Source organism: Symsagittifera roscoffensis, chromosome 5 (genome assembly GCF_963678635.1).
Source record: "Symsagittifera roscoffensis chromosome 5, txSymRosc1.1, whole genome shotgun sequence".
NCBI classification, from domain to species: domain Eukaryota; kingdom Metazoa; phylum Xenacoelomorpha; order Acoela; family Convolutidae; genus Symsagittifera; species Symsagittifera roscoffensis.
Genome location: NC_087066.1, coordinates 41053860 through 41068941, shown reverse-complemented (window position 1 = coordinate 41068941; position 15082 = coordinate 41053860). Strand labels below are relative to the sequence as shown.

General features: G+C 32.7%; 3 protein-coding genes across 3 annotated transcripts in view; 1 reads left to right on the top strand and 2 right to left on the bottom strand.

Moving 5' to 3' along the window:
- Positions 1-15082, top strand: part of LOC134845551 (cytoplasmic dynein 2 intermediate chain 2-like) — a 405850-nt gene that overhangs the window by 211786 nt on the left and 178982 nt on the right. The gene's annotated exons all lie outside the window — the stretch shown is intronic.
- Positions 1-15082, bottom strand: part of LOC134846147 (zinc finger matrin-type protein 2-like) — a 209456-nt gene that overhangs the window by 70956 nt on the left and 123418 nt on the right. The gene's annotated exons all lie outside the window — the stretch shown is intronic.
- The window catches only part of LOC134845863 (trimethylamine monooxygenase-like), a 64697-nt gene that overhangs the window by 21773 nt on the left and 27842 nt on the right, over positions 1-15082 (bottom strand). The window contains exons 4-5 of the mRNA XM_063862963.1: positions 1247-1424; positions 413-654 (exon numbers count right to left, since the gene is read on the bottom strand). Of these exons, the coding sequence (XP_063719033.1) occupies positions 413-654; positions 1247-1424 (420 nt within the window). The remainder of the gene's footprint in view (positions 1-412; positions 655-1246; positions 1425-15082) is intronic.

The window sequence follows — 15082 nt, the reverse complement described above, 5'->3', positions numbered from 1 at the left end:
GCCCCAGAAAATGAATATCAGCGAAGATCGACCGAGCGTGGCAACATAACGAAGAACATTCGGCGGGACTCGGATTCCGAAAATGTTTCGATAAATTTTTTCAAGATTCAGAAAAGCTAGTTTGTGTTTTTTTGCTATTGTTTTGTGACCAAAATTTATCAAAAAGCAGAACTTTGTGGCTTCGATTTAGTCTACCTATAAAAAAATCAACTGTCTTTTTCCTTTTTTCCTAATATATGGCTAGCTCCTTTTTATATTCCAAAAATATTATAAAGTGCCGGTAAATCATTGTTTTTTTTGTTTATTTAATACTGTGTTGCAATGATAACGGTGGTGAGAATGTTATGTTTTACTTACACAGCAATGGGAACAATTATTGTTCTTTTGATAAACTTATTTGAACTCGTTTCACCTTTTATGATTTTGGCACATAAGTGACCTTGGAGCCAGAACATGGGGTGGGTGTAGAACTGGTTCTGCATGCCAATGTAGAATAGCTGGGGGTTGTCCGGAAACACCACCTGTTTGTAAAGAGGCACAGCCAGTCTGTTTGGAGTCTTCAGCTGCAGATTTTCTTCTATATATGGAAATTTGTGCAGGTAGCCAGTGCAGTAGATTATTGCGTCATAATCCTGCTTGGAGCCGTCTTTGAAGCTGGAATGAGCAAAACAAAAGTCGATTTGAGCTCAGCTATCATCTTGTATACCCGTTTTTCATAAGTTTTTTTTCGGTCTTATAGTAAAGAAAAAAATTCTGGACTTGTTTTTTACTGATTATTTGTGACGTGTGACCAATAATTTCAAGGGTGGACATAGAGGAGGGTGTGGTTGTAGTAGCGGACTTAGTGTTGAAGGGGGTCGAAGAGGCAAATGCCCCCCCCCCCCCCGCCCCCAGGTATTATGTGAACCCCCCAACTAAGGGCCCCATTCTCAGTATTATTTTGACGCCAACATGTATTAATTTCGAGCTGGGAACAAAAAAACGCCTGAAAATATATTTTTTAGTCCTGTTTTTACAGAAATTTGCTCACACGCGGCTCAGATAGTTTGGACAAAATAGGGTGTTTATTCTGATTTGGGAGAGCTCACTAAATCAATTTCGTCGATCTAAAAAAGGGTCCGCAAAAATTTTGAAAACTTTTAGAAAATCCGCCCCCTTCTCGAGGAAATCGTAGATCCGCCCCTCCTCGAGGAAATCATAGATCCGCCCTTGGGTGGTTGGTTTGAGGGGTGGTCGTTGTTTTAACCTGATAGTGTTTCCGTCTATCAGCTGCAGAATGGGTCTGACATCTATGCCCTCCGGGTAGGCGAGGGGCTGTGCTTGACTCCTGTACGATATGGTCACATACTTGGCCCCTGCTGCCTGACAGTGCATGGCTATGTCTTCGGCAGAGAAAGAAGAGCCCACTACCAGAACTCGTTTGCCTGAATACATTTTTTAGAAAATCATTCGGTAAAAACAATAACGGGATCTTTTCCAGTTTCCCATGCTACTCGTAAAAATATAAGATGAAGCTCTTCAAAAAATACTTCCACGGCATATAAGAAATGATATGAAGATTTGTTCACTTGTTCAAGCTGAGACGTTTTAATGCAGTTTATAACATGAACCGTCATTTTAAAATAAAACACTTTCATATATTGAATAGCAGAAAAAAAATCAAAAAGGGGAACTGGAAAAGAGGTCAATTACGCAAGTTTGGTAGCTGGTTCCCCAAACAAAAATTAGATTTTTCGAGGCACATATTTAAAATCGATCTTAAAGTAATGCGGGGAAACAGCGACTATAGCAAGTTTTGAGATGTGAAAAAACACTAAGCAACGTGAAAAAACTTTTCGAAATTTTAAGCACATCATATCTAAAGCAGTTAGTGATATTTTACGGTGGTTGATGATCTCATTTCTGTTTGTAGTAATTTATTGTTCTGACCATTCGAAAAATGTGGAGGAACATTTTTAGTTATCTTTTTCTTTTTTTTCTTTTTTTTTGACGCCATATCAAGTACCACACAAAATCATCTGAATAGGTCAAGTTAAAACGCTTTCAGTCGTGATTCGAACAATAAATTTTTTGAGAAAAAACTCTCAGCGTCGACAAAAACTGGTTTGAAATTTTTGATTTTTGGTCTGTTTTTGAGCTAATAAGGTGTGTGTCAAAATAAGGTTAATAAGCCTTACTTAAGCCGTGAAAACTTATTTTTACACAAGTTAGGTTAGTTTTTGAAAATTTTTAGCGTTATTTTGGGAAACAAAATCTTCAAAAATAAAAGAAATTTCCGCAAAAAAAATACAAAAATTTCCTAAATTTATCTTACAATTTTTTTTTTCGTTTTTTTAGTAATTTTTCTGCAGAAACTGTTTTCGGATTGGCCTATTTGACTATGACTGTCAAATATACCTAATTTCTAGTTTTTTGTTTAGATCTTACAATGAAATCAGAGAAAAAAATGCACTGATTTGAAAAAAAAACGTGGCATTTTTTTCAGACTATGGTCAGAACCTTCTGTGCTAATTAAACAGTAACCGGCTTTCTTTGTTAATTTTACTATACATCCAAGATTTTATGAGTGGGAGTTCAATCTAGGTTGAAAGTTGTTTTGTCATGTACTCAAAAAAAATTATTTTTTACTTTGTTACTGAGGTGAATGAATTTTGGATAGAACACCCGAGGGGCGAGTACCGCGGGAAAACAAAAACTGCACACGGAGTTCCAGGATTTTCTCAAAAACGCAATTGAGGGTCCAAGTACCCTTTTTTTAACTTTAAATTTGAATGGTATTAAACAGAGTTTGAAAATGTTTTTTTTTCTACAAGAAGAATTATATTATTGGCAAGTAGCGTGCCTTAACTAATATAACTAATTTTGAGGCGGGAGCGCGCGCCAAAAAAAAAACGAAATCGAAATCCATTTTCCGAGAAGTGCCCAAAAACGATCTCCTTTGGCCTGTTTTTTCAAAAAAAATTGCCTGCAGCGCAGTAAATTGTTGACAAAATAGGGTCCTTAGAGTATTTTCGGAGACCTCAGAAAATCAAATTGGTCGACCTAAAAAAAATTTCGAAACACCACCCCCTCGCCACTGTCCTAAGCTCTATCTCTTGAATAATTTATACAAATTTGAAAATCTTTTTTTTTAAATAATCAAACCTGTAGTCTTTCGTTTTTCTTCTTATACTTCACATAAACCCTCATGTAACCAATTTGATTTATACACAAAGACAACAACTGATAGAATTGATTGAAAAGTGGCAGAAATAGCTGGGAGAAGCGGAGGTGTTATATGTACTGAGTCAAAAACACAAATCAAAAAGGGAAACTTGTAAACTTGTCGAATCATTTATTTGAGTCTAACGCGTTAATAAAAAAGGATAAACAATTTTCAAAAATTGAACCTTTGCGCAACTGACGCCATTCAACGTATAAATCTTAGCCCTAGCTCATTGAGTTGGAATCAGATTCGAGGTATTACAGCGCATTGAGTGAATTAATGAAAAGTTGAAACAATACTTTAAAATTCAACAGAAATCTTTTTAAAGATGATTAAAATGAGAATACTACAGTAACAGCAAAAAACACGCCGAAAGTGCAATCGAAAAAACTGCTGCATAATTTAAAGCAAATTACTACTGGAACCTGATCTAAACTACATTTTATGATTGGATAATTTAGATATTTTACCAATGTAAAGTATTTTATATTAACCAATCATGATCCATCAAACTAACAACCCACTTATTTGTAAGTGCTGAAGTTACTTGTAATTTCAGCACCAGAGCGATTTGAATTTAACTTAGAAATTAGTTGGACTCTCCCGAGCACTTCAGCAGCCGCAATAAACCAGTATACCCTAGATCTATTGAGCCTAGCAGAGACTAGTTAAACAACCTGAGACTAGATAGTATAAGAGTAAGATTAGGATCGGTATTAGACTAAGAAGTTGCACGAATCTATCCGGCCGAAAATAAGATAGCGTGACGAGCAGACGGTGTACCCTATCCGAAATTACTCTATGAGTTAACCACATCGGTCCTAACTCATCTGGTGCGACCATAAGTCTCGAACAAGACCTTAATAGCTTAGAATTAACCAAAATAGATTAGAAATTAGACAAAAACATTTAAAAAATGTTATACGACAATAATTTAATCGAAATGACTCTACGACTCAATAGATCAGAGCCAATATTCCGAACCATAACAGAACTACCCGGAATTGGAAGAAGACCTCGAACCAGAGACGACATACGACAAAGTAGAAACTTGCCATATAGCTATATGATAGTTAGGCAAAAACCAGAACAAACTTTTATATTTAGAATACTACTGGCAATGAATTTAGATTTTCATTTGCAAACCTAAAATTTTGAAGTCAATCCTCAAAATCATCACAGGCGCTAAACAAAATTATTAATATACAATAACGATTGATAAAAAGATCTAAGATCGTTTTCCTAAAACTCTGCAGTAATATACAAAATATGTTTGAAAAATATTTATTGAAAAATAAAAAATAAAAATTAGTAGCATGACAATAAATGGTTAGTAATCATAAATCATCCTGTTGTTCCAGCTCCATCACCTAAAACATAACAGCAATCATAAACCCACTAATATCATCAAAACACTAAATCTTTCCTTTACACACATTTAAAATTTTATTAAAACTTAAATTCACTTAATTTTAAAACCAGATCATCAAGGCTTATCCTTGGATCTTAAATCATTTTCTACTTAATTAAATTTCAAATTTGATCATCAAGGCTTATCCTTGGATCAAACAGAACAACTTTGTTCTCCCCCACCCACTTAATTAGTGTCTAACGACCTCAAACGTCGATTCACTACCCAACCCTTTCTAAAGACCCAAGACTAATAGAAATTTTTAAACAAAACTAATCATTCAAATTAGGATAAACAGTGAAGAACTTCGGTTATTCATCCTTCACTTGACCCCCCCTCTTACCAGACCCAGGATAAATCTTAGACTTAGTAAGTTTAAAATAGTACCTAACGAACTACTCGCGTTCTAATTATACCTGAACCTTGTGGATCGATTTACTATTCTCCAACCCTTGAACACAATCACTACCCCTAAGTAAGATTAAGTAAGTTAACACCTTAACTTATACTAGCCACGAGAAAGTAAAAAATCATTCTTCGGAATCGATATACTTTTCTCTCCAACCCTGAACAAATAGACCCAGGTTAAGCTAACCAAAAAATCGTAAGAACTAACAGTTTAGGAAAATAGAAATCATTTAACAACCTTTTGCATCCGTCATCCTAAACCTTATGTCATTTAAAAACCTAGGAAATAAACAAACAATCGTTTTACACAATTGTGAAATAGATAACAAAAAATACGACCTTGTAATCACACCTCATACACAAACAGTTGGATACATTCGAACAAAACGACAAACACTGAAAAGAAAAATAATAACGAAACAAAGACAAATAACACGAAAAAGATTTTCAAAAAATCGAAACGCATTTTCAGAATCAGAAACCAACAGTTTAGACGAACTTTACAAACTAAAAGAATCAATAGATAAAAATTACCCACTTCACGATCAATTATATTTTTCTGACTCAGAAACAACTTCAAATTCATCAAAAAGAGGAAAAAGAAGAATAAAAAAGCAGTATAAACACAAACCAGTACATTTATACAATTGGAATCAACCAATTCGACACATTAATAATTACATATTAACAGTCATCGAACGAAAAAATGAGCTCAACGCACACCCCAGGTGAAGAAAGTCCAGATGATGATGAAATCTTTCCTTTTATAGTAGATGCAACCACTGATAGAGGACAGCATATATTTTGCAAAAATTTACTATTAAATTTATTTGAACCCGGAATCAGTCCATGTAAAACAGAGTTCCCAGATGTAAAAATCAAAAGACAAATCATAGACCACTACTTAAAAGATATATGCAACATAACACAACAGTATGGAATCTACTCCATAGAATTCACCTCACCAAACCATAATAATAGAAAATATACAATTCAAACAGACGATCTTGATTTAGAATTTTCAAAAGTTTTTTCAGAATATATAAAAAGCATCCAATATCATAACTCACAAAGAGCAAACTCCATATTCACCAATGAAGTTTTCGCAATAATATATAGTTATATTTCGATATTAGAAAACGAAATCCCAATAACAAATGTCTCACCGACAGAAACATCTAAACATTTAAGAGTACGACATGAAATCACACTACTCTCTAGTTATTTAAACATCATTAAAGAAAATTTCACGAAAGACGACGTTTCACAACATACAAAACACGATCTACAAAAAATTTTGGCATGGTTCATAATATATTATTTCACACACAATATTGATTTAATTGCACAAGCAAGAAAAAATTTTAGACCCCAAAACTCGAACGATGATACCGCTATCACAGAACAATCAGATTATGTTTGGGACCCCGAATGGTCTCATCCCGCATTTATAAGCTTCCCACAAACAATCTCAAGTCAAGCAATAAGTACAATATCTTACATAAGAGATTATGTAAAAGTAATACCATTAACCATTGATGCGACACCATTAAACTATAATACATTTTTACCCGATACACAAAATAATAGTTTAAACTCTACAGTTATACACAATGAAAACCTCAATGGAACTAGGAATCTTACTCAACAAGATATCCAGACACCATCACACTTCATAAATGAAGAAATTGTACACACAACAACTACACAACAAAGTATTTCACCAATACGCCCAAATTTAACAACACCAAGAAATACAAATCCTTCACAAACACAGGTAACCTTACAATCAACCGTTAAACCTTCGGTTGCTCCTAAATATTCACATATGGATTACCAAACATACAGACCCATGACAATACCATCAAAAACACGCAAAACATTCACTAGAAACAACTTTGCAGACCATAATTATAATTATACACATCCATCAAAAACATATAATCAACCACAAAGAAATTTTAACCAATATACAAGATCTCGAAATTGGGATAACCCAATGACCTAACCTAATTCAATAAATTTCCAAACAAATCCTCCACAGGATCACAGTGAAAATTACCCATTTTTTCAACAAAATAAAAATAAAAAACAGACATCTTATCAAATGGATTATTTATCCTCAGATGATGATTTCTTACAACCAGATATATTTGCACAAAATACTCAAGAATATCGTAGACAAGGAATACAGAGAACACGTACAAATCATAGAAATTTTTCTCCACAATCAATAGATGCACAACATCAACAACCAATTCAACAACAAAATCCAATTAATACACAATCTTTTCAACCAATTCAACAACAAAATCCAATGACTGCACACTCGTATCAACCATCACAAATGCAAAATGAAATACCACTCCCATATTATCTCCAACAACATGAAATAACAAGAAACCAACTTTCAAATTTTTCTCAAATGCCAAATGCAGCAGAATCATTACAAATGACAATGAATCCATACCTTATGGGTGGATCATCAATAACATCAAACAAACCTTTAATGGTTTTCACAGGAACAGACCCTGAATACTCTGTAGAAGATTATTTAAATGCAGTAACAGCAAACCTGATTTTAAATATTGGACCTGAACCAATTAATACGCCACTACATCAAAACTGGATACATCGACGCACAGCGTTAATACAAACAACCTTAGATGGCGCAGCCCAAAAATGGTTTTCAGTACTACCTCTAGAAATAAAATCAAACTGGAAAAGGTTTACACAGGAATTTTCAAAAATGTTTGACTCCGAAAGAAACAAACAACAACAAAGAGTTTTATGTAATGAAATTCGCAGATTACCAAACGAAACAATCAAGCAAATAGCAGTACGAATCGAAACACTAGTTCGAAAAGCATATTCATTAAATACACATGACTATAAAAACACAAAGATGACAGAAATCTTAATGATGACCTTAACACCACAATTAAGGAAAATAGCAATAAAAAAGAGAGCATCCCATCCTTCTTCAATTCGAGAACCCGATTTAGATTTTCGAAAACTAGTAGACAAATTAGAACAAGCAGAAATCACGATGAAACTAGAAGAAACGGAAAATCTGAAATTACAATACGTTAACAGAATTGAAACGACTCCCACTAATATTAATAATATACAGGAATCAGAGACAGACCTCGTTGAAAAAATCACTGAAATACTCAATATTTATGAAAAGAACCCAAACTTTAAAGGCAAACCATCTTTCAAAAAATGGTGTAATTATTGCCGACGATACGGACATAGTATTTCCGAATGTAGACAAAAACAGCAAGACAATCAAAATAAACCTCAAAAATATAAAGAACCAAATAAATCATTCTATCAATACATGAAAAAAGATCAAAATCTACCGAACAAAACAGTTTACAGCAACAACAGTTCAGGAAAACCACTCCCGAACAATACAAATTATACAAGAAATCAATCACCATATAACTCAAGTTATAGAGGAAGATCACCAGAACGAAGAAACACGAATAATTCATCACAAAATCACTACAATAGACCAAATAGTCGAAATAACTACTCCAGATCAAATTCAAATACACAACGATTTGTTTCTAGATCTAATTCCCAATCAAGAAATAACTACTATCCAAACAACCAATCACGAAATTCATCATACAATAGGAATAGAAACTACTCCTATAATCGAAATAGAAGTTATTCAAACAACCGAAACCAGAATTACCCGAACAATCAATCAAGGAATAACTCATATAATAGATCGAACTATAACAGACCAAACAATAATTACCAAAACAGATCGCGAAATAATTCACAAAATCGACACTCAAGTTATAATAATCGTTATAGAAATTATTCCCAATCACCACACCGGAATAATAATAACTATAATAATTCTAATAATCGCCACAGAAGTAGTACACCTAAACATCAAAGACAAATCAATCAAGTACAATCTAACCCAGAAACAACATCAGACCCTCCAGGTATTGATGACACAGTAACTGATACGTTACAACTCAATCAAATAAACTGTACATCATCAGATTCAGAAAGTGATACTGAAAACACTCTTTCTATCAATATGATAAAAGTCGAAAATGACTATGAATCTGTCATATATGAACAACCCTTTCCATCACACATATATGAAAATCAATCAGAATTTCTTCAAAATTATTACACTACACCCATAAATTCCACACCAACGACGCAAGAAACAAACGAGATTAACACTACAGATCAAACCAATAAAAATACCAAAACAAAATGCTTGAATACAAACCACATTTATCAAAATATACAAAAAGAACAACCCGAAGAAAAAATTTGGACAATACCATTTCTCTTAGAAAGCCCAAGAAATAAAGAATTTCAACCACCAGACCTTGAAATAGATTTTTTAATTGATTCAGGAGCAGAATCAAACATAATAAACATCCCCACATGGAATGAAATAAAAACTTTACACCCAAAGCTAACACCTCTTGAAACCTCCAGTAAGTTAGCAACAGCACAAGGATCAACATTGATAAACTACGGAAAAATCCAATTATTTCTCCTCCCCACCAGAACAATGGAACAAAGCAAAATTTTAAATAAGCCATTTAAACAAATATTCCATATCACTGACATTAAATATAATATCATTGGAATACCATTTATTTCGAAGTATATACCAACAATTAACATACTAAATAGTAAAATATTAATCAAAGATAAATATACAAAAACAAAAGAAACATCCTTAACATTTTTTCAAAGATTAAATAAACAACCACCATTCTTTTCAAAATTCTACCCGATATTTAACCAACAAAGAAAACACCTAAAACCACTATCAGGAAATATCTATAATTTTTCAATCAAACAAGTTCACCAATATGATAAAGAACAAAACAAACAAAAATTTTATATGTCAGAATTTGAATTCAAACCTATTCACAAATTTTTCAAAATCACAATCTCATCCATAAAATATTTGAAAAATTCGAATTCCGATATCATTTCCTTACATGTCTATAACAACACACCTTACCAAGTAACATTACCTTTAGGACTTTTAGGATATTGTGAAACCAACGCTACAATATCACCAATACACGAAAAAGCCTATCGCGTAAATAATATACTCCAATTACTAGATATTTGCCAATCTACAATTCTTAATGAAGAATTATCTATAAATAATATAATAAGTAACGAAAACAGAAATACGGATTATTTCACAAAAACTCTATATTTCAAACCTACATTCAACATAAGTAACTACACAGAGGACCAACAGAAATTTTTAACAATGTTTAATTTCCAACATTCACAAATAACACAAGACGAATTCGAAAAGTTAGCCAAACAGCTAATTGAATATTCATCAGTCTATGCAACATCAAAATTCGATGTTGGAAAAATCAGTTCATCACTACATCTCCCGTTAAAACCAGACGCAGTTTTCAAAAAACAGAGAGCAAGTAAAGTACCAATTCACTTACATGATAAAGTGAACAGATTACTCGATATTTTAGAACAATACAACATTATATCACCAGTTAATAAAGAAGAACAACCAAAAGGCAACACATTTATCAACCCCGTTATCATTCTAGCTAAAGGAGAATCATTAAAAATCGTTCTCGACGCTAGATACCTCAATTCACTCATAGATGAATCAAAATGTAATTGGCCCATTGAACCAATACAAGTTATTTTAACAAAAATAAACGGCAAATACTTTACAACCGCCGATATGAATAGTGCATACAATCAAATGCCACTAGATGAACAATCACGACGTTTAACACAATTTGTTATCGGAAACCAACAATATGAATTCAACCGCTTATTCTATGGAATATCCATAGGACCAGCAGCATTTTCAGCTTTTATGAGCAAAATTTTTAGACCACTGATACTCAAGAAAAACGCAATCACCTATTTAGACGATGTTTTTATGCAATCACAAACAAAAGACGAGATGTTCAATGTTTTAGAAAAATATCACCAAATACTTCAGAACGAAAATCTGAAGGCCGCCCCCGATAAATCACACTTCTTTTTGACAAGAGTTAAATTCTTAGGACATAATATAGAAAGAAAAACAATCACTCCATTGAAATCACGCATTGACGCTATTCAAAAACTTCAACCACCAACAAATAAAAAGAAAATCCAAGAATTTCTTGGAATGTTAAACTTTTTAAGTAAATATGTTTATAAAATGCAATTATATCTACGACCATTTTATAACATCCTTAGACAACAAAATAATTTTGAATGGAACACAGAACATCAAACACGATTTGAAGAAGTAAAGAAACTTTTAACTGAACAAATTTCAAACACAATTCCAGATTCAAATCAACCATTTTATGCAATGTGCGATGCTTCGAACTTTGGCATCGGTGCAGCACTATTACAATCACATAATGGTACAAATAAAATGAACCTCATATCAGCAAATTCTCGATTATTCACTCAAGCAGAGCTACGACTCTCAACTCTAATGAGAGAATGTACAGCCATAATATATACACTGACAGAATATGAATTTCTGATACATGGATCAAAACATCCAACAGTTCTATTCACAGACCATAAACCAATCATCTTTCTCTTTACACAAAAATCTAACCCAAACCACCGAGTTTACAGATTTCAACTAATTCTAAAGTCGAAATACACCACCTGAATTACTTACACGTAAAACCACAGTTGAAATACCCAAAAATATAAAATTCTACCTTGCAGAAAACGAAACATCACCCCGATTGGAATGCAAATATGCAGTAAAAACTGATATTGAACAATCACAAATAAATAGTTTACAACATTTCCCACTTTATTTAGATTGTCAAAATAATCATTATGAAGTTGATTTACTTGGAACATCAACTTTCAAACCAATCCCATATTCTCAATGGATAAAAAATAACACCCAACAAAAACGAACAAAACAACACCCGCCTAAAAAAGACCATTTTCCACTAATTGAAAAAGAAGATTTAACTGATAAAATAAATTTATCAGGACCACAAACAAATGATTCAAAATACACAATAAATCAAGTTTTTGACCTCCATGACCCACTTGATACAATACCTTTATCTAAATTAGAAATCGAAAACATTTTTCTCCCCCCAACAGAAACAATTACAATTTCAACACTGAAACAATATCAAAACCTTGACCCAGTAATTCGACAACTGAAATCATGGCACAAATATAAAACTAAACCTATCAAAGCAGATTCAACCATTCTAGGAAACAAAACACTCCTCCGATACTTTCGCAAATTTAACAACACAACCATTAACGAAAACACAGACATTTTAGAGTATAACCTGAATGAATCTACAGTTCCATGTCTCCCTTTAAGTATGATTCTTATAGCTTTTAATATTTCACATACACAAAATATTAAAGGACACTCTGGATCAGAAAAAACATATTCAAATTTTATACAAAACTTTTATTTCCCAAATGCACCAATTTGGATAAAAGTACTATGCAATGACTGTATAGTATGTCAACTAAATAAACCTTACCCAAATCAAAAACAAATAGCACAAAAACAAGATTTTAAAGGACAAAGTTTGTACTTTAATCATCGTATCTCATTTGATACTAAAGGACCAATTTCACCCTCATCAGAAGGAAACTCCTACATTATGGTAATTGTTGACGCATTTACACATTATGTAGCACTTAACCCAGTACCACATTGTAACGCTTATTACGCTTACACAACACTCTATGAACACTGGATAGCAAAATTCGGACTACCAGAAATTTTAGTTACAGACAACGGTACAGAATTCATAAATAATGAAATTATCACACTATGTCATTTATATAACATTAAACACAAACCACGTACATCTCATGCACCTTGGACAAACGGCTTAGTCGAAGGTATGAACCGTTCATTACAAGAATATCTTAGATGTATCATCAACGGAAATGATACAAAATATACCGAATGGTCAGCAGATGTAAAATTATTTCCCTTAGCGTATAATTCACAAATTACGACAACTTTAGGAATGTCACCATACGAAATGGTTTTTAACCAAAAGCCACGCAAACCAATAATGTTTACAGCAAATTCTCATAAAAACGCACAAGGTTATTGTCAACCAAATAAAGACTCAATTTGTTATAACCTACCTTTACATACACACGATGAAGATCATTTTCATCACCCACAAATTCTTAAACTAGCCTCCGGTACACACACCGAATGGATTCTAAATAGAGATAAAAAACACAATGAAATTTATCAAAAAATAACAAAAAAGTTATTACAAAGACAAAACATTAATGAACAAATCAATTCACGTTTTACACCAGCCTCCGAATTAAAAATTGGAACATTTGTTTTAATACCTAATTTTAATACTCAAAAAGGAATTTCTAAAAAATTACAACCCCTTCGAAAAGGACCATACCAAATAATTGCAAAACCCACTGATGTCACATATAAAATTACCGACTCAAACAAAAAAGAAATCGTTCAACATCGAAACAACCTATTACCTTATTACCCAAAAGAATACGCACTCCGCGAATTAACTCAATTATATTCTTTCACAGGATTAAAAATCATTCAAAATGAACCACATCTGAAAAACACAGAACAAAATGATAACCCCACCGAAAATCAAAACACAAAACCAACCACCACCAAAAACAATACACAAAACCATAAAGAATCCCCAAAACAAAGAAAAAATAGAAAAATGACCGAACAAATAATACCCCAAGAACAAATCGACAAATCAGAAAATAGAAAAACAACAAGACTCCGAAATCAACCACGTAAAAACTATAAAATATTCATCCCCCAATCTAAAATTTTAAAGAAAGTGGAATTTCAAAAGTAATTTTAACATTATACTTCACAATCTTGAAACCTCCGAAACATTTTTCATTTACATTTTTCAAAATAACATGCTGACAAGTACGTAATAATTCTAGTTCAAAATAGACCAATAGGATTCATCCAATCCGTCACTTTCTCTAACTCAAACTAAGACCAATTAGACGAATAATATAGAACTCCAGGCACATCTATAACTATAACTTTACGACCTCCAGGTCAAAAATAAGCAAACCACTCCAACTTGACAACTAAAATAAATATCACCATAATACCGTACCCCTCCCTTATCTAATAACCCAAAGATCAACAATATTTCCCCAACTCAGACCACGAATACCCCCAAAGCAAATTTGTTAACTTAGCCTAAAGTAACAAAATGAACATTTTAATTAGCCTAAAGTATAAAAATCTCACCATACCCCGGATCATTTGACAAACAAAAATAAAGAAAAAGACGACCTCCCAGTCACCATGAAAATTGCCCCCAACAATTTTTTACAAAACTCAACCCACTTGTCAAAAAACTAATAAATAATCCGACCACACTAGAAAATCGCCTCAAACAGCAAAAAATATTCGACCAAGAGATCATTTCTTAAATGCTCTTCTCTCAATCAGTTACTCAAATACTCATAAATCTTAAACATTTTTTTACAATACTTGAAACCTTTATAATATTTCTTTTTGATATACTTGAATCTTTTCTAATAATCCTAATCATTTTTTGTAACATTTTTTTAATTTTCTACACCATACTCGAACTATTCCTCCAACTTTCCAAAACCCTTGATTATATCCACAGGTACGATTCATATAACTTGTCTAAATGATACGAACAATTTTCAGTAGAACTGATATTTTTTTATTGTTTGTAATTTTCATAGCATTCTTATCATCCCTCATTTTGACCATCTGTAAATGTATAAAGAAAGCAATCCTCACATTTGCCCTAGCAACAATCCTTCTAATTCTTTTTTTGGAAGAATATTATAATAAACACAAAATTTCTCACTAAAGTAATAATTCAAAAACCATCAAAAATTGCTACCCAACAGTCACAAAGTCAGTCTTCACCGACATCATCCCAAGATAACCAAACACCACCTTCAACTACTCAAAATCCTCAAACATCTACACGAATTTCTTTTCAAGACAATCCATACACTTTTGAAGAACGACATGCTCGTTTATCAGA